The 20260-nt window shown below is 36.8% G+C and overlaps 1 protein-coding gene across 1 annotated transcript in view; it reads left to right on the top strand.

Moving 5' to 3' along the window:
• Window positions 1-20260, top strand: part of LOC131145445 (glycosylinositol phosphorylceramide mannosyl transferase 1-like) — a 54068-nt gene that overhangs the window by 13768 nt on the left and 20040 nt on the right. The window contains exon 2 of the mRNA XM_058094524.1: window positions 3023-3419. Within this exon, the coding sequence (XP_057950507.1) occupies window positions 3023-3419 (397 nt within the window). The remainder of the gene's footprint in view (window positions 1-3022; window positions 3420-20260) is intronic.

The raw sequence follows: 20260 nt of genomic DNA, 5'->3' as shown, positions 1-20260 counted from the left end.
GGTATTAAAAAAATAAATATGTAGAATATTAGTTAATAATTTTTTACTAAATCTATACTCTAAGTTTCTAAGTTCTAAGTTTTAACTCTCTAAGAGTAAGTAACTCTATAAATTTTATATTTTAATAATTTTATACTAATTTTTTTATTTTAATTAATAAATTCTACTTATACAATCATTTATTAATTTACATACTAATTAAATAATAAATATAAACTATAAACTGAAATTATAAAACAAACTAAATTATTAATTTATAATAAATTAGTAATTTACAATTGCATTAACCATTAACCAATAACCAATAAGTAGAAGTCTAGAAGTGAAGAGTGAAGAGTGAAGATTGAAGAAACAAACATACCCATGGCCACTACCCAGTCACCCATTCCCGGAGTCCTGACGGAAGCTGAGAGAGAGCTGCTGCAGCTGCAACCTACAAGCCTCCAAATTTTGGAGGAATCGAAGGCTTCGAATGGAGGAATCGAAGGCTTCAAATATTCGAAGCTGATTTTTAGGTTCTTACGCTAGACGAAGGAGACGAATGACGAAGGAGACGAAGGCACGAAGCTGTCCGAAGCTGATTTTGGGGATTTCGAAGCTTCAGATCAGTAGATCGAAGCTATACGAAGGAGACGAAGAGTGGTACGAGTGAAGAGGGAACTCAGCTTGCGGAGCACAACAGATCTAAGGCTTTGAAGCTGCTTTTCGGTTCTTCGGAGGGTTCAAATGACGAGATCTAAGCCAGACAAAGGAGAAACACACAAAATGGAGCAGTTCGAGGAGATAAGGAAGGTACACACGCAGTAGGGTAAGGGGCTGTTGACTGTAACGTGCCATAACGGATGTTACGTGCCGTAAAGTTAGTGTAACGGCCGTTACGTTTCCCTAACGGGCGTTACCCACGTGAATTTTTCGCTCACCGCTAATGCGGCCTGTAACGGTATCATCCATCTGTTTTTCCATTACGTAATGTTATTTAATACCATGACAACAACAGCAAAAAATAATAACTATTATTATTATATGGATAATAATTATTATAAAAATAATGAAATAATAATGATAAAAATAACAATAAAAATAATAATTACACTAATATTTATTATTTGTATAAAAATAAAAATAAAACTGACAATGTCAAAAATAACAATAATAATAGTAGTAGTAGTAGTAGCAGTAGCAGCAACAACAACAGCGAAAATAACAATAGTTTATTAGCATTATTCTTATTATTGTTTGTTTTTGAAAAATAACAAGAAAATCCAAACGAGAATACACATTATTATTGTTAAAAATGTGAGAAAATATGCTCAAAAATGAAAAAAAAAATTGAATTGAAGCCATATATTTGAAAAAGTGCAAAATTAAATAATTCTGTTTAGGGATATTTTTGAAAAATGACTTTGTGTTTCATTCCATTATAGCCACCATTGAAGAATACCAAACATTTGATATGGTCATTCCGAGTTAGGACCCAAAAGGAAAAAATAATTATGTTTCAAAAACGGTTCCATTCCTATCTTGATCTATTCTTCCCTTGATTCCTTTCCTGCTTCAATTTCATTTTGCAAACCAAACGGGGGGTTAAGTTTTTTTTTCTTAGTAGTCTCAGTTCTAAGGGCCGCCCAAATGACCTTCATAAGTTTTTGGTAGATAGTATCTTCTTAGCCCATTGCATGAATACTCTCCATTGAATCAGAGTGGCTTGTGGAGATCATTGAAGGAAGGGGTTGCCATGGAGTTGTTGGATTCCACCAAGTTGTCTTAAACTTTCTATTCCAAATAAATTGAAATGAATGGAAAATAGCAATGAAATTGTTAAGCTTAAAGCCAATAAAAGCATGGATCATAGTTTCTTTTAGATGATCTGTGCCCTCATTGGTAAAGACTGGTTTAGAAGGTTGCTGATGCATGGTACCCCAAAAGACAAAGCAAATGAGCGTTGGAGAGTCTTTGTACTAGTGCATAAGAATAGAAACTCGCTTCTCCCCACCTTCCACCTCCTTCGAGCACATGCGAGGGGTATTTTCTCTTTATTGCTCAACTTCTCGCTGGGAAGGAAAAGATATATATGCACCCACTTGAAACTCTTGACTAAGCATTGTGGGTAAGTTCTTTCTCAAAAAGGAGGGAACAAAATATATTTAGAAAGAAAGTAAATACACACGCTCATGTACACACATACAGGCATATATATGTATATATAATATCAAACAGGTTCCCCATTGTACTTTTAAATTTGAAATCACTAGTGTCATTGACTGTCCCAATTAAATAGTTAGTTCCTAATTAAGCATTTATGACATTGGTCAGAAGGTTGCTGTAGGTATGTAATGCATTAAATCTTTAAAAAAGTTAAGTAAAAATTCATAGAGGCATTGTTGGATAGCATATTTATATGGTTTAAATGCCCTACATTTTGCTTGAGTAAGAACTTTTAATGCTGCCTTTTCAATACCTTTTATGTGAAAATTCATAGAAGCATTATTGGATAGCATATTTATATGGCTTAAATACCCTACATTTTTCTTAAGTAAGAATTTTAGATGCGTACTTTTTGATATTTTTTATGTGAAATTTGGTGCTGCATTCTGGTCAACTAGGTTCTTCGTATATTTCATTGCACCTTGATTGGAAGATTGTGCATGGTGGTTAGCTTGTTTGCTACCATACTGAGATTTGGATTTGAGATTTTCTTATTCACCATTCACAAATCCATAATCTCCATTATTTTGCACTCATGCTTCTACAGTTGTGGGCTTGTTTTCTGTATTTGATTGATTACTTCCACCCATTGAAGGCACTGCCAATAACTTTCATCAAGTTTACTATTATTTCCATTGCCTTGTACTGGACAAAAGTTTTTTCCTGGTTTATCACTTTCCATGTCATCACCTGTTTATTCATTTTGTTTGATTTGGGTAAGAGTGGGGAGGGTGTTTTTTTGGGGGGGGGGGGGGGGGGGGGGGGGTTTAAATTTTCCATGTTATTATGATTAAGTTTGATCTTTCTTTGTTTTCAGTGGTGGCTATACAGTTCTAATAAACACATGGAGACGAAACTCTCTTCTTAAGCAATCTGTAGCTCATTATGCATCCTGTAGAGGGACTGATGCCATACATGTGGTGTGGAGTGAAAGTGACCTACCATCCGAGAGTCTAGAAGCCTATCTTAAGGAGACTGTGTTGTCAAAGTCACAAGCAGCTGACAAGCCTAACTTCAGGTTTGATATAAATGAGGAGGATAATTTAAACAATCGATTTAAGCCAATTGAAGGCCTCAGAACAGATGCAATCTTCTCAGTCGATGATGATGTAATTGTTCCATGTTCTACTCTAGATTTTGCTTTCTCTGTGTGGCAAAGTGCTCCACTCACAATGGTAGGATTTGTACCCCGAATGCATTGGCTGGATGAAGAGGTTAGTAGTTAATTTTTGTTGTAAAAATCATGTGAATATTTTCTTGAAGTAATTTTAATACTCAATTGTTTAACAATACTTTTTTAATGTAGTCAACCTTCTGTGTCAAACTCTTATAGTTCAATTGTTTTTGGATTTTGGTGAATCCATCCTTGTTTTTATTCGTTGATGTTCTTGGGGAATTGGTCTCATATCCTTAAGCCCCACCCTGCCTTTAGTTTTAGGTAAGGAGAGCATATCCCAACCCACCCAATGGAACCCATCCGGTGAATTTTCGCACTTGTATCAGAATGCTGCCAACAAAATCCTCTAATAGCTCCATTGATCTACTCATGGGTGTTTTTAGTTATAGCAAACAAGTTGTGGCATGGTTAGGTATGGTTGACACTGTAGACTTAACCAGGACATCCCTTCTAGCAGGATATGAGAAATGGTTTATCAAACTCTCCATACGATTTTCTGCCCTATCCAAAATGGATTGAAGAAATTCCTTTTTGAAACTCTCCCGCTTTCCTGGGCTATAGGTAATGCTAGATATTCTTTAGTACCCACTAATTCCTTTGCCTTCCATTAAGGATGGAGACTCCCTCACAGTCAGCCTAGCATTATTACTGAAGAAAATTCTATATTTGTATTTAAAATTTGAAGAATATTTGATACAAACCTTTCCTCAGGCCCCAGCCTCTATGAAGAGAAAATGATCATCAATGAATAAGAGTGGGGAAAAAGATGGATGAATACCTTTGGACAGACCAAATATTAGTTGCTTCTATGACTGCAAGAGGTAAACAGTCCGCCCATAAAAATAAAAGGGTAAGGGGAGGGAGGTTCAATTTATCTCGGCCGCTTTGTGGCTTGAAAGAAGGAGATGGGTGTCCATGGGCAAGAACAGCAAAGGAAATGGGTGAAAAATAAATCTTGATCCAATTAACAAAACATGCAGGAGAACTCATGATCATGGTTTTAAATTGCGGTAGTGGGTAGCGTAACGTAACGGTAACGGGTGTAACGAGAAGCTGGAGTAGCGGATGTTACATAACGGGAAGTTGGTGTAACGGCCATGAATTTTTTTGAAGCACGCACAAACTTGTGCATATTAGCATACTTGCATGTTTTAAACTTTTAGCCCTTCTTAGAAAGAGTTTTAGTGTATTTTGGATCCTTTAGTTCAAGTAACTAAGTTATTTGGTAAGGGCAACAAGTTTACATTTGTTTTAAACCACCATTGATGGAAAAATTATGTGTGCGCGTATTTATACTTCTCATTATTCTTAGCTGTGATAAATTCTTATGTGTGCTAAATTAGTTAATAAAACAAAATACATTATACACTCCATTAATCTATTAGGCACATAAGACATACGAACAATACAAATATAAAATAGTTAGAAAAGAAAGAAGGTTGAAGCTGAAAAATATAGAACATAAATATCACATTACTAATATTGTCAAAATAAAATATTTTCCCAACAAGTTAGTATTTTCAAATTGTTAATTAATGCATCTCTTGTGAGTATTTAAAGAAACAGTAAATTTTGTATCATTGTCACCCTCATTACAATTTTTCCCCCTCTTGCCACATGGTATATTGAGAATGATTTATGAGAGGGAAAAAGTGAGAATAAAAAGTAAAAAATAAAATAATTTTTTTTGTGTAACAGTCATGTAGGTTATGAAACGGCCGTAGCGGCCTTTACGTAACGGTCGCTGTCCGTAATGGCTGCTACAACCATGATTTTTCTTCCCACCGATTTTGCGGTATGTAACAGCATCAGTAACCCAAAAAACCATTATGTAACGGTCGCGACCGTTATTTAAAACCATGCTCATGATATCCAACACTCCTATAAGGAAATCCAGCTACACCTGGTCATGAGGCTTGCTCATATCCAGCTTTAAGGCTACTTGGCATTTCTTTCCTCTCATTTGATTCATCATGTGGATGATGTCATGTGCCAGAATAGAATTATATGCAATTTGGCTTCCTTTCACTAAGGCATTTTGTCTGAGCTTACTGCCTACCTATTAGCTATGATTTTAGAAATAAGATTATAGACAGCATTATATAGACTAGTAGGTCTCCAATCCTTAATTTGTGAAGTCTTAGCTTTCTTGGGTATCAAATTTATGGATGTGCTATTAGCTTCTTTAACATAATCCCTTGTAAACTCCTTGGCCTGGGCAATAACATCCTTCCCCACAATATCCCAATATTTTTTAAAGAAGTGTACCAGATTGCTATCTTGGCCAAAAGCCTCGTTTGCTATATTGCATTCAAGATCTCTTCTCCTATAGCCTCCTCCTCCAATTGATAAACTCACTTGTAGGTCAAGCTTTGATGAAAGATAGGTCCACTCTCTTAGACCTTGGAATGGAGAATTCTTGCTTAATGGACTGTGATGTCTTTCTCCTCTTCCACCCATTGACCATCATTCTTTTTGAGCATACAAACTATACTAGTCCCTCCAATAATTGTCTTAGCATGAAAGAACCTGTTACTCTTGTGGAAATGCTGAACCTTTATCTATGCTTCCACATCGACTCCTCCCTAACATAAAGTTCTTGCAAACTTTGAACCAATCTTCACCATTGCTCTACGTCGTAGCCAGTAGATTGTAATCTTCCTAGTTCCTTAGTAACGTCTTTACTCTCCATTTGGATAAAGCCTGCCTTCCTACCCAAGCTTTTCGACAACATTCGGCTAATTCAATGATCCCCCTGCATATCTCATGTCTTCTTTACATATTTTCAAATGTAAAAGTCTTTCTACCTCTTTTCTTGCTTGCATTTAGGACTTGGAAAAAAAATAGGCAATGGTTTGAACCTAGAGCCTGGAGGTGAACACCTTAGCCTCTTGAAACCTCATCTCAAACATCACAAGAGGCTCAATGTTTCCTTTCCATGATTGGAGAAGCTCTAAATCTTAGTAGACCACATGAAACATGATCCATTAAACCCCATATTCATCTAGTTTAAGGTATTAATCTTGCAAATTCTTTTTTAAAACAAATTATTCCTTCATAATTGCTCATCCTCCTCCCAAATTTCATTAAACTGGAACACACCACATTCAAGCCCTCTTGTTACAAGGTTTCTCACTCTCCATCATCTTCCAAAAGGAATCCTTCTCTTTGTATCAAGGTAGATAATAAATAAAACTTGTTTACTACTCCCTAGCCAACACATTTTCCTTAACTATAGCATGAAGAACAAAGAATTATGCTTTACAATGTCAATTTCAACACTCTTTCCATGCTAGGAGGATCTCTCCACTTTAACAGACAAGCGGGGCGCAACGAAAGGATCTAAACCCTAAATTGTTGAAATTTTTCTTAATTATTTCAAGGCTCCACGTAATTTCTAATATGAAAACAATATCTTGTTTATAAAGATGGAGAAAGTCAATTAGATTTTTGATTGTCAGGGTTGACGAATCCCCCAAGAGTTCCAATAGAGGATCATGGCGCCTTTGTGGCCAATTGGGGGTCACCACCTTCCGTTGTATTTTATTGTAGTAAGTTCACTTACAAGGGAGTTGGTTCACTTTTTAGAGCCCTTAGTGCTTACCATAATTAGGATCTTGCTGTAGATCTCTTTAAGTTGGTGAGCTCATATTGACCTTATTTGATCTGACTTACCACAGTCCACCCTAATTTCTTGCCCTTCATGAGCAAACACCCACAAGCCAATCTTTTAAGTGCTTGAGCTTCAACATCATATATTTTATAAAAAAAATTATTAATAAAACATAATCAATGTGTTGGAAAGTTTCAAAATTTATCTAGTCAACTCTCCTTGATTATAAGAGAAATTTCTGTAATTATGTAAATAATCTTAGGAGATATTCTAGGATATATTCTTAGGAGATATTCTAGGAGATTTGTTAGCAATTGTCATTCCTTCCCTTTTTCTATTCTTTCTTTTTAGATGATCCTTGTAGTCTATAAGACATTCAGATTGTACCTAATTTTACAATAAGAAGAAATACTATTTCAATTCTTCTCCTTTTCTAGATGGTATCAGAGCCTGGTTTTCTTTTCTTTTTGGCTGACGTAGCCTCAGCCTCTAAAACCTAGGTCTCACTGCCTTAACTCTGTTCAGTCTCCATTATGTCTGAAATTTGTGAAACTTCCACCATGGCCAGACCTGAACCTGTGGTCAACACCAAAATTGAAACCAGGGTAGCCCATACTGAACCCCATTCAATCCAAATCTCAAATATCCGTCTCAATGAAGCCAACTTCTTGAGATGGACTCAGTCAGTTCGAATGTATATTCGCGGGAGAGGTAAGATTGGGTACCTTATTGGTGAAACCAAGGCCCCTGACAGAGCAGACCCATCATATGTTATATGGGATGCTGAAAATTCCATGATAATGACTTGGCTTGTGAATGCAATGGATGAAGATATTAGTGCTAATTATATGTGCTATCCTACTGCAAAAGAACTTTGGTATAATGTTAGTAAGATGTATTCTGACCTTGGCAATTATTCCCAGATTTATGAATCATAGCAAAAAATTGGCAAGACCCAATAAGGGGAAGATAGTGTGACTAAGTTGTCACGATGTCCTGGGCCCGCCCAGAGAACCACTCTGGCAAAAATGGGTGCGGTTGCGAACTGGGAAGAATGAATGTGTGATTTTGAAAAAGGTATTTTTGTGGAAAAATAATGTGTGATGAAGTTGCCACTAACCTTTTGAAGTGCAGTTAGAACACTTGATTGTTATCCCGTTAGGGTAGAATCGGTTTGCGTCACTAGAGTTGGGTTCGGGAGTACGATTACGCGAGGGGTAGGTATTAGCACCCCCTATGCGCCCGTTCTTATGAACGGTACCAAATTATTTGAAAATTATCCCAAAATAAATATAATAAGCATTTCGAAATTACTCCCTTCCAAAAATCAAAGAAAATACACAAAACAGATACTATATAGGTATTCCCTCAGAATCGGGGCAATCCAATACTCCGAAGAGTCTATGCCTTTTGTTGCAATCATTGGAAATGAAAATTAAGAAAATAGGATACAAAATACACTCCCGAGGTTTTGAAATCTGTAAGTTTTTCTAAGTATGAAAAATAGTATTCCGGGAGGTTTTTGGACTTTGTCCGGGATGAAAATAATTTTCTGGGCCTAACAAACATTTTTGTGATTTTTCCTAAGTGAAAACATTTTTGGAAGTTTTGGATTTTTTGTGATTTTCCATCTCTCTCTAACCTCAAATATCCAAAAGATAATTAAAAATAACGAAAGTCAAGTCTAAAAAAATAATATGATACAACTATAATGTGGAAACCTATGACTATAATATGAATCACCCAACATATATACACTAACCATGACAAGATTTAACTCATATGTTAACAAATTCTAACCAATAAAAATTCTACCATAATAATAGTCATTATTTATTATTTACGAGCATCACAACTATAAGACATAATAACAATATTAAATCACTAACCGGTATCACAACAAGAAAAACCCACAAATACTGCAAAATAAAAATAACAAATTAGCATCAATAATATACAATAGTGACAGCAAAAGAAAGGCAAAATAAAAACATGGATATTATTATTCTAAACAAATACTAAAATAAAAAAATAAAATGAGTGCATGTGCTTGTGTGTGTGTGTGTGTGTGGGTGGCACGCATGCATGCATGAGTGGGTGTGTGTGTGAGTGTGTGAGAGAGAGTTAGTGGAGGGATATTATATATGCATGAAAATGTGAGGGGAGGAATACTATATGTATATGCATGGGAGTGTGGGTTCTCTGTTGCATTTGATGTAGGGTCCAAGACAATTTCAGATGGGTATGCACAAGCAAACAGGCATGTGCTCTGCCTTTTGACATGACTCAGGTCATCTGTGAACAATCAAACCACATCCCTTTTTCTCCTTTTTGATCAGACTCAACAAAACTACGATCACCTCATTTTGAATTTGAATGTGAGATAAAGAAACCCCAAAAAATTTAGATCATATTCCTGATAGAATATTTGCACTTGCAGAAGGGGTTTACCATACGTATCATCACCAGAACCTCCACCCGCACAACCACTGACCGAGCTCGAGTTCCTCTCCTTTGTCTTTGGCTGTTCAACTGCCCCTCACACACAGCAGAATACCTCCACACCCAGCATCTTCATCATCATCACCTTCCTCTCTCCCCCTCCTGTCTCCCTAACCACCTGCACGGGTCCTCTCCATCTTCTCCATTCTATCCTCTCTCTATCATCTCTCTGACTCTCCGTTCTCCCACTTCCCCATCACCCTCTTCGCGGCAGATCTCAATGACCTCACGCAGACCAGCTCACTAGGGCACAAATTCTCCCATATTCTATTTCATGCTCATCTCCTTCATCATCTCTCTTTAACCTCGTGACCACCTGCAACACCACCATCATCTCTAGGCAAGAGCAAGCTAGCAGCCGAAACCAACACAGGGCCAGCAGCCCCCCATGACTGCTCTATTTCCGTCAAACCCCACCGTCCTCTCTGTCAACTCCACCATCCTCTTCGGCGACACTAGCAGCAGAACTTTGGCACCTCTCGGGTTCTTGGACGGCTAGCAGTAGCTGCAGGAACACCCTCGACGAGCCACCAACTCCGGCGTCGCCTCTCAGCTCTCACTCACCCCAGCAATCACCATCGGCTCCTATCATTAGCCCCGGTGACCTCACTGTAAGTCCCCTGTCCTCCCCTGTCACGCACGCTGCACACACTCGTCCTCACATCTGCAGACACTCATCCTCACACCTGTAGTATACTCTAATGCAGCACACTGTTACACTCGGCCACACACACATGTAAACACACGCTGATACACTCACCTAAGCACCACAGAAAACCCGCGAAACACACACTACAATACACAGCAGGGGAAGGCCCTTGCTGCCTCCCTCTCTCACGCAAACTCATCATCCCCGCAAGCATGCCCAAGTCCTCCACCACCACCACTGTTCCTTACCATCTCCTTCACTAGCAGACCCTCTGCTACACTCCATCCCTTCCCCGGCAGCCCCAGCAACACCCCCTCTCCCTCGTCGTCATCCCTCTACCATCTCTCTCGGTTCCTCATGTCAAGCCGAACTTGAGGATCCGGCCACTACCAGAGCCGTCGTCTCCGTCTCCCGTTTTCTCCGTCGCGTCGTCTCCTGTCACCACTCCGTTCATCTTCCCTAACTTCATCCTCATCTCTCACTCTCGGAGCTCCAGCAACCCGAGGCCTTCTTGTTCACAAACTTCACTCCCAGCACCTACACTGCCAGCTTCTCTTAGAACAGATGACGGTGTCATCATGTTCGGCAGTCCTCGTCAACTTCTGCTCTGTTACCACGGCGGCGACACCCATGTCCTGGCCATCCATCTTCCCATCTCTCTGTTCTCGCCTATAATTTCACCAGCTCCGATCACTTTCCGGCTGAACTGAGTTTCAGTTTTATTTATTTGATTCTCTTGGAGATGCCGACAGTCATAGAACTCACGCGACGACGTCGGCCTAGGTCTTCGTTCAACTTCATGCAACCACTTTGGCCTTGCCGGCGACAACTGTTGTTGAGATATCCTTGTTGCGATCTGGTTGGTTCTAACATGCATATACATATAATATTCCTCCACTCACATTTTCATGTTTATATAATATCCCTCCACTAACTCTCTCTCACACACTCACACACACACACCCACTCACGCATGCATGCGTGCCACCCACACACACACACAAGCACATGCACTCATTTTATTTTTTTATTTTAGTATTTGTTTAGAATAATAATATCCATGTTTTTATTTTGCCTTTCTTTTGCTGTCACTATTGTATATTATTGATGCTAATTTGTTATTTTTATTTTGCAGTATTTGTGGGTTTTTCTTGTTAGCGATTTAATATTGTTATTACGCCTTATAGTTGTGATGCTCGTAAATAATAAATAATAACTATTATTATGGTAGAATTTTTATTGGTTGGAATTTGTTAACTATTAAATCTTGTCATGATTAGTGTATATATGTTGGGTGATTCATATTGTAGTCATAGGTTTCCACATTATAGTTGTATCATATTATTTTTTTAAACTTGACTTTCGTTATTTTTAATTATCTTTTTGATATTTGAGGTTAGAGAGATATGGAAAATTACAAAAGATAAAAATTGAAAAAAGAAAAAAAGAAATATTTTGGAACATGAAGACCGTCCCTGGTACCTTGCATCCGGATACACTCACTCTCACGCACTCTCACAAAAATCACCGCATGTTGGCTTGCTGGTCCCGACCAAGACCTTAAACTAGTTTTTCCTTGGGCCAATTAGTGCTTAACCGGCTCCTTCCCTGAACCGGTTCATCTCGGTTTTCTCCATTTCACTTGTTTATTATTTAGATATTTAGAAAATTCACAAAATTCACAAAATTCCAATAAAATCCCAAAAAATATTTTCATACTTTGATTTCCATGGTTTTTATCTTGTGCTATTTTGAAGTTCGGGAAAAATCATAAAAAATATTTTCATACTTGAAAAAAATCACAAAAATGTTTTTTTAGGCACAGAAAATCATTTCTATCCCGAACAAATTTCAAAAAACCTCCCGGAATAATATTTTCCTACTTAGAAAAACCTACAGATTTTAAAACCTCGGGAGCGTATTTTGTATCCTATTTTCTTGATTTTCCATCCCTATGATTGCAACAAAGGGTATGGACTCTTAAGAGTATGCAGTCGCCTGTCAACAGGGGGCAGTCGCCTGTCACTAAACAACCAGGTTTTTAAAAATGAACAGAAGGGTGACAGACAACCGACAGAACCTACGCAGTTGTCTCAATTTTCACTGACAGTCGTTTGTCATGTTTCTGTTTACTTAATTTAGGTCCTTTAATTTGTCAGTTGACTGTCCATGACAGGCCGTCGTCCGTCAACTAGTTGTTCCTCATTTCAAGACATTTTTGATTTCTCTCTTCTTTGTTTATTTAGACTTAAAATCTCAATTTGTTCTTCTTTGAAAAATAAGTTCCAAGACTTAAAACTAAGGTCTCCAAGGCCCTTTGCCTAGTGAGCTTCAAAAAAAAAAAATCATACTTGAATCAACTTGAAGTACTTATGTAATAAGCTCAATTTGATATTTTCTTAATATTTTCGTAAGTTAAGCTTTGTAAAAAATCATCCTATGATTTTGCCAACAATGCCTTTTTTGAATTTGTTATAATAAGCTTTTAAACTCATTTATTGATCATGAATTAAGTTACTTTCTCAATTTTTAAAGGGGAATGAATTAATCCATGGAGTTTTTCATTTATGAACTAGTCTTTCATCTTGGTACCCATACTTTCTTGGGTCCGGTTGGTTTGATAAAGGATGTTTCTTTTACTTTCCATACTTGTTTAGTTTTTACATCATTTCTCTTGAATGGACCTTCAAACTTGATATGCCCCTTTTTCTTACGTTGATAGCATATTGTATTAGTGTAGGCATTACTAGATGTGGTAGCATAGTCTTTGGATGCTTTTGAAAAATATCCCATGTAAAGATTCTGTTTCTTTATATTTTCAACCCCGTTAAATCCAATGCCTTCTTTATTTAAAGTCATCCTTTGTGAGCCTATCATTTTGTCAAAGTTTGTTTTTCCTTTTGTAAAGTTATAAATGATCTTTTCTTTATCTTTAATCTGATTTTTGAGATCATTTAACTCTATCTCTTTCTTGTTATCAACCTTCTTTTGAGATTTCTCTAACTCTAGAGATAATTTTCTTATCTTATCCTCTAATTCAGAAATATATATATCTTTCTTATATTCTATAGAGGATAGGGATCGAAGGTCTTCTATCATTTTTTCATTCTTGCTTTCTAATTCTTTGATTTTCAAGTCTTTTTCTTTTTCAGTAAGATTTTTACATTCTAACTCCTTTGTTATAACTTCATTCTTACTTTCTATTTTCTTGATTCTTGAATCCTTTTCGCTTTGAGCAGTTCTAAGAGATTCTAACTCTTTCATCATTCCTTCATTCTTGTTTTTCAATGAAGTATTTTGTTTAGTTACTTTAATTAACATCTTATGCACCTTGAATAAGTCATTTTGAAGTTCTTTATAAGATGACATGCTTTCATCATTGGATTCATCACTACAAGAATTATTTGAAGATTTAGATGAGGAGTTTTCCTCATCATCCCAAGCCATATAGCACGTATAAGCAACCTCCTGGTCACTTGATTCAATTTCAGAACTACTTGTACTCATCATGTCCCAAGTAGTGGCTTTCATGACCTTTTTCTTTTTTTTCTTAGATTCTTTCTTAAGTAGAGGACATTCCGGTTTTAAATGTCCAACTTTGTTGCTATTATAGCATGTAGGAGTTTTACTTTTAGATTTCTTTTTGTTGATTTCTTCTCCTTCTTCATATGATTCGGAGTCTTGATTTCTTCTCTTGAATTTGTTTCTCCTTCTTAGTATCATTGCTAGCTTTTTAGATATGAAGGCTACTTCATCTTCATCCATTTCTTCTTCACTACTTGAGTTGTTTTTTAAGGCTTTAAAGGCTATTGATTATTGGGGTTTTGGTTTTTCCATTCTTTTCATTCATTGCCATTTCATAAATAAGGAGAGAACCTATAAGTTCATCTAAGGAAGTGTTTTTCAAATTTCTTCCTTCGGTTATGGCAGTGGCTTTTGGTTCCCATACGGTTGGTAGCCCTCTAAGAATTTTCCTTATCATTTCATAAGTAGTGTAGGTTTTTCCTAGTGCATTTAGGGAATTTATTATGTGAGTGAACCTAGTAAACATATTAGTTATGGATTCATTCGGGTTCATTTTAAAAGCTTCATATTCACTTGTGAGCATATTGATCCTATTATCCCTAACATCTATAGTGCCTTCATATGTTACTTCTAGCTGGTCCCATATCTCTTTAGATGATTTGCAAGCCATTACTCTATTAAATTCATTGGCATCTATAGCACTAGAGTTTATTTGTAACATTTTATAATCTCTTTCAGTCATGTCTTTCTTTTCCTTAGGTATTTGTTTTCCATCTACTAATGTGGTAAGAATTAGATCACCATCTGTGACAACCTCCCAAGCTTTCCAATCCATGGTTTGAAGGTATATTTGCATTCTCTTTTTTCAAAATGTATAGTCGTGTCCACAAAAGATTGGTGGCCTAGTTGAAGATGTCCCTCTCCAAAGGGAGCTACGCCTAATTGAGTCATTTAGATTTTTTATAGCTACTAATTAAGATTTGCTATAACGCTGCTCTGATAACAATTGAAAAGTAAGGTGTAGTCCCAAGAGGGGGGGGGGTGAATTGGATTATAAAAATTTCTTTTAATTCCTTTTAAGAATCCTTGAGCTTCTTTTATTTCTTTTAACCAATTCTTGTCTTGTTTGTTTAATTTGTTAAACTTGTTTTGTTTGTTTAATTTGTTAATCACACAAGAACTTAGTTCTTTTAATTCAATCAATCAACACAACTATATAAACAACCGATCAATTAAGCACAATATTCAAACCAAACAGCCAATTAATTTCCTAAGTATAAGTTAACTGCAGCACTATTAGATTAATGGAAGTATACAAGATTTAACACTCTTTGGAATATAAACACATTCAAACTATAAACCATTCAGCCACAATATATCAATATATTAAATTCAACTTTCAGCTTTTGTTGTCAGCCTTGGTTATAAATTTGAATTAAGCCCTGTAGCAATGGATTTGCTTCTTTAATATGATGTGTAATATGAAATCCAACACAATATTCACACTATTCCCAATATTCAAAATTCAAATAAACTCTCAGTTAATTTATCTTTGGGATGTTTAACCAAGAAACGTACTCCCGTATGGTTTCAGCAAGATATGGTATAATCAACGTACTCCCTTTCGGTTTCCGTAACCCAAATCAAAATTAGATTTCAAGTTTACTTGATTTCTATATTTCGTAGTATATATGATTATCAATTAAACCATTTGCGCAATTTAAATATGCTAAAAATAAAGAGTAAGGGAAAGAGAAAATGATACGTAGATTTTTACGAGGTTCGGCTTATATCCAGCCTACGTCCTCGCCTTTGGTAAACCACCAAAGGATTCACTAAACCTGTTCCTTTGATGGGCAGAACAATACATTTACAACACTCCTTGGTTAAGGCTAGAGCCCGCCTTCTCCAAACGATATCTCTCGTCCGGTCACTCCTTAACTAGGTTAGAGTCCGCCTCTCTAAGCAATATCCCCTTGCTTAGCCACGATCTAAACAACCATTGGAATCGTCAATCTACAAGAAACACAAACAAAAGATGTGTACAAATAATTTGCTCCTCAAAGAGCTGATTAGTACAACAATTCAGAACTATATACTTTAAAGTAAATAACAATATGGAATTTTAACTCGAAACTCAATAAAGTATATCACCAATTAATTCTTTCAATGATTGAAAGATTTAGAATTTGTAGCACAATTCCGGTGGAAGAAGATCAGCAAAAACTCAGTTGAATTCGTGCAAGTTGAGAGCAAGAGAGAGCCTTGAGAATTTGAGAGCAATTGAGAGAGATTTTGAATTTTTGCTGAATTGAATTCTTGGTTCATTGATTCAGTGATCTTTGAGGCTTATTTATAGACTTTAAAAAGTATGTGACTTGGAGTATTCCCCAAGTTTTCACAAAGTTTGAGCCCTAAGCAACCTCATTTAAAAAATTTGACCGTGACGAAAAATTCAAAACAGCCGCGTGACAGATGACTGTCCATTTTTGGCAGTCGTCTGTCCAGTTAAACCAAAGGGACAGTAAGGTGGCAGTCGGCTGTCCAAACACAAACAGACACCTCAAAGTGCACTGGCAGTCGGCTGTCCAGTTCTTGACAGTTGTCTGTCAGGCTGTCAGCTTCGAGCACCCTTCATTCGTTTGATTATAACTTTTTTTGTGTAACTCCAAATTTGACGTTCTTGGTGTCAAATGAAAGTTAAGAGAAAATCCTAAAACTTTCATGTTGAACACATTTTAAAATAAAGATTGTTTGATAGAGAAAAATGTACATCAATGCGGATGTAGAAAAATTGACAGCATTTGAGAAATCCTCTTTTTGGTGCTTTTCATTCCAAAAATGATTCTAACCTTTTTGAAACAATTTTTGACCTTATAAAAATATTTTCTTAGTATGTTAAAAAGTATCTAGGTCCAATAAATTAACCTAAGAGTTTCATGCATCCATATTGAAATTCTTTGAAGTACTTACATGACATTTCCTATAGACTTTCAAATTTTCAATTCTTGAATTCCTTGTGGTCTTTATGCTTGCTTTATCTTTCTTTGAGCTTTCCATGTTGATCACTTGGACTTTCATTCTTGAAGCTTTTTCTTTAATATCAATGCTCTCATGATCTTCAAGTTTTAATCCATGCCTCAAGCTTGATATAATTATCCTTCTTTGAAGTACAAGTTTTCATGAATTCTTTAACCTTGCACTCATCATTGAGTCTTGAAAATAAATCACTTAACCAAACCATGTTAAGTTCTACTTGTTTGTTAGCATCAAAACAAGATGTTAAGCCTTGTAAGGCCAACAGCATGACATGGTGTTTGTTCCATAAGTTTGTGATGCTCACCACTTTTGTTTTGATCAAATGACAAATGACCATTATTGGCCGACCAGTTTTCCCACGAAAAGAACCAAGCACTGATTTATCGTTTGTTACACCACTTGAGCCTGAATGACAAAACTTTTATTCTAAAAAGTCATTTTCCTAAAAATTAAACCGGGTTTAGGGTTTTAGGGGTTTGACAAATTATATGAGGCAAAAATTAGCTACTTAAAACGATGGCAGACCATCTTTATGCTACCAAGAAAGAATATCTAAAAATCCCTTGCTAGCTCTGTTGAGCTTGAAATATTCAATTCTTGATTTAACCTGTCAAAGGATCACACCCCACACTGGGACAATTTTAAAAGGTTCAGTCCCAAATGGAGATCAAATGAGAGTAAAGTTAAAACTCTTCCAAGAAGGGAAAGCAAAAAGAAGAAGATGTAGAAAAAGAAAGAAAAAAAAAAGGAAATTAGGCGACATACATCATATGTGATTTTTGACCAATGATTACCCTTGATAATATCAACAAAATTTGAGTCTTATCATACCTTTTTCTTCAGTAACCTTTATCCCCAGCGGAGTCGCCAAGCTATCACGACGTTCCGGACCCTGCCAGAGAACCGCTCTAGCAAAAATGTGGGTATGACTGCGAACTGGGAAAAATGGATGTGTGATTTTGAAAAATTATTTTTCGTGAAAAACAATGTGTGATGGAGTCGCCACTAACCTTTTGAAGGGCAGTTAGAACACTTGATTGCTACCCCGTTAGGGGTAGAATCGGTCTACATTGTCAAAGTCGGGTTCGGGAGTATGGTTACGCGAGGGGAAGGTATTAGCACCCCCTATGCGTTCGTTCTTACGAACGGTACCAAATTAATCGAAAATTATCCCAAAATAAATCTAATAAGCTTTTCCAAATTACTCATTTCCAAAAAATCAAAGAAAATGCACAAAACAGATACTATATAGGTATTTCCACAGAATCAGGGCAATCCAATACTCTGAAGAGTCCATACTCTTTATTGCAATCATCGGGATGGAAAATCAAGAAAATAGGATACAAAATACGTTTCTGAGGTTTTGAAATCTGTAGTTTTTCTAAGTAGGAAAATATTATTCTGGGAGATTTTTTGAAATTTGTTCGGGATAGAAATGATTTTCTGTGCCTAAAAAAAACATTTTTGTGATTTTTTTCAAGTGTGAAAATATTTTTTATGATTTTCCCGAACTTCAAAATAGCACAAGATAAAAACCATGGAAATCAAAGTATGAAAATATTTTTTGGGATTTTCTGGGAATTTTGTGATTTTTGTGAATTTTCTGAATATCTAAATAATAGAAAAGTGAAATGGAGAAAACCGAAATGAACCGGTTTGGGGAAGGAGCCGGTTAAGCACTAACCAGACCAGGGAAAAACCAGTTTAAGGTCTTGGTTGGGACCAGCAAGCCAACATGCGGTGATTTTTGGGAGAGTGCATGAGAGTAAGTGTATTGGGATGACAAGGTACTGGGGATGGTCTTCATGTTCCGAAACATTTTTTTTCTTTTTTCAATTTCTATCTTTTCTAATTTTTTGTAATTTCCATATCTCTCTAACCTCAAATATCGAAAAGATAATTAAAAATAACGAAAGTCAAGTTTAAAAAAATAATATGATACAACTATAATGTGGAAACCTATGACTATAATATTAATCACCCAACATATATACACTAACCATGACAAGATTTAACTCATATGTTAACAAATTCCAAGCAATAAAAATTCTACCATAATAATAATCATTTTTTGTGATTTACGAGCATCACAACTATAAGGCATAATAACAATATTAAATCGCTAACCGGTATCACAACAAGAAAAACCCACAAATACTGCAAAATAAAAATAACAAATTAGCATCAATAATATACAATAGTGATAGCAAAAGAAAGGAAAAATAAAAACATGGATATTATTATTCTAAACAAATACTAAAATAATAAAATAAAATGAGTGCATGTGCTTGTGTGTGTGTGGGGGTGGCACGCATGCATGTGTGAGTGGGTGTGTGTGTGAGTGTGTGAGAGAGAGTTAGTGGAGGGATATTATATATGCATGAAACTATGAGTGGAGGAATACTATATGTATATACATGGGAGTGTGGGTTCTCTGTTGCATTTGATGTAGGGTCCAAGACAATTTCAGATGGGTATGCACAAGCAAACAGGCACGTGCTCTGCCTTCTTACATGACCCAGGTCATCTGTGAACAATCAAACCACATCCCTTTTTCTCCTTTTTGATCAAACTCAACAAAACTATGATCACCTCATTTTGAATTCGAATGTGAGATAAAGAAAACCCGAAAAAGTTCAGATCATATTCCTAATAGAATATTTGCACTTGCAGAAGGGTTTTGGCATTCTGTGATGACCGGAACCGTAAGTATTCACTTTTTAATGCATTAAAATAAAACCCAGGCCACTGATTGAACGATAATAACTGAGGAAGGTAGAAGAAATGCCAAGGTTTTAGGCCACTTACCTATGGCCAGAAGAGCCGATGAAGGAGTGTTTGAACCAACCAGATCGCAACAAGGATATCTCAACAATAGTTGTCGCCGGCAAGGCCAAAGTGGTTGCATGAAGCTGAACGAAGACCTAGGCCGACGTCGTCACGTGAGTTCTATGATCATCGGCATCTCCCAGAGAATCAAATAAATAAAACTGAAACTTAGTTTTGCTAGAAAGTGACTGGAGCTGGTGAAATTATAAGCGAGAACAAAGAGAGGGGAGGATGGATGGCCAGGACACGGGTGTCGCTGTCATGGTAACGGAGCATAAGTTGACGAGGACTGCCGAAGGTGATGACACCGACATTTGTTCTAAGAGAAGCTGGCAGTGTAGGTGCTAGGAGTGAAGTTTGCGAACAAGGGGGCTTCAGGTTGCTGGAGCTCCGAGAGTGAGAGATGAGGATGAAGTTAGGGAAGATGAACGGAGCAGCGACAGGAGACGACGCGACGGAGAAAATGGGAGACGGAGACGACGACTCTGGTAGTGGCTGGATCCTCAAGTTCGGCTTGTCGTGAGGAATTGAGAGAGATGGTAGAGGGATGACGACAAGGGAGATGGGGTTTTGCTGGGGCTGCCGGCGAAGGGATGGAGTGTAGCAGAGGGTCTGCTAGTGAAGGAGATGGTAAGGAACAGTGGTGGTGGTGGAGGACTTGGGCATGCTTGCAGGGATGATGAGTTCGCGTGAGAGAGGGAGGCAGCGAGGGCCTTCCCCT

This window comes from Malania oleifera, chromosome 13, assembly GCF_029873635.1.
Source record: "Malania oleifera isolate guangnan ecotype guangnan chromosome 13, ASM2987363v1, whole genome shotgun sequence".
In the NCBI taxonomy this organism is placed as follows: Eukaryota; Viridiplantae; Streptophyta; class Magnoliopsida; order Santalales; family Ximeniaceae; genus Malania; species Malania oleifera.
This window is presented reverse-complemented; position numbering and strand designations above follow the sequence as displayed.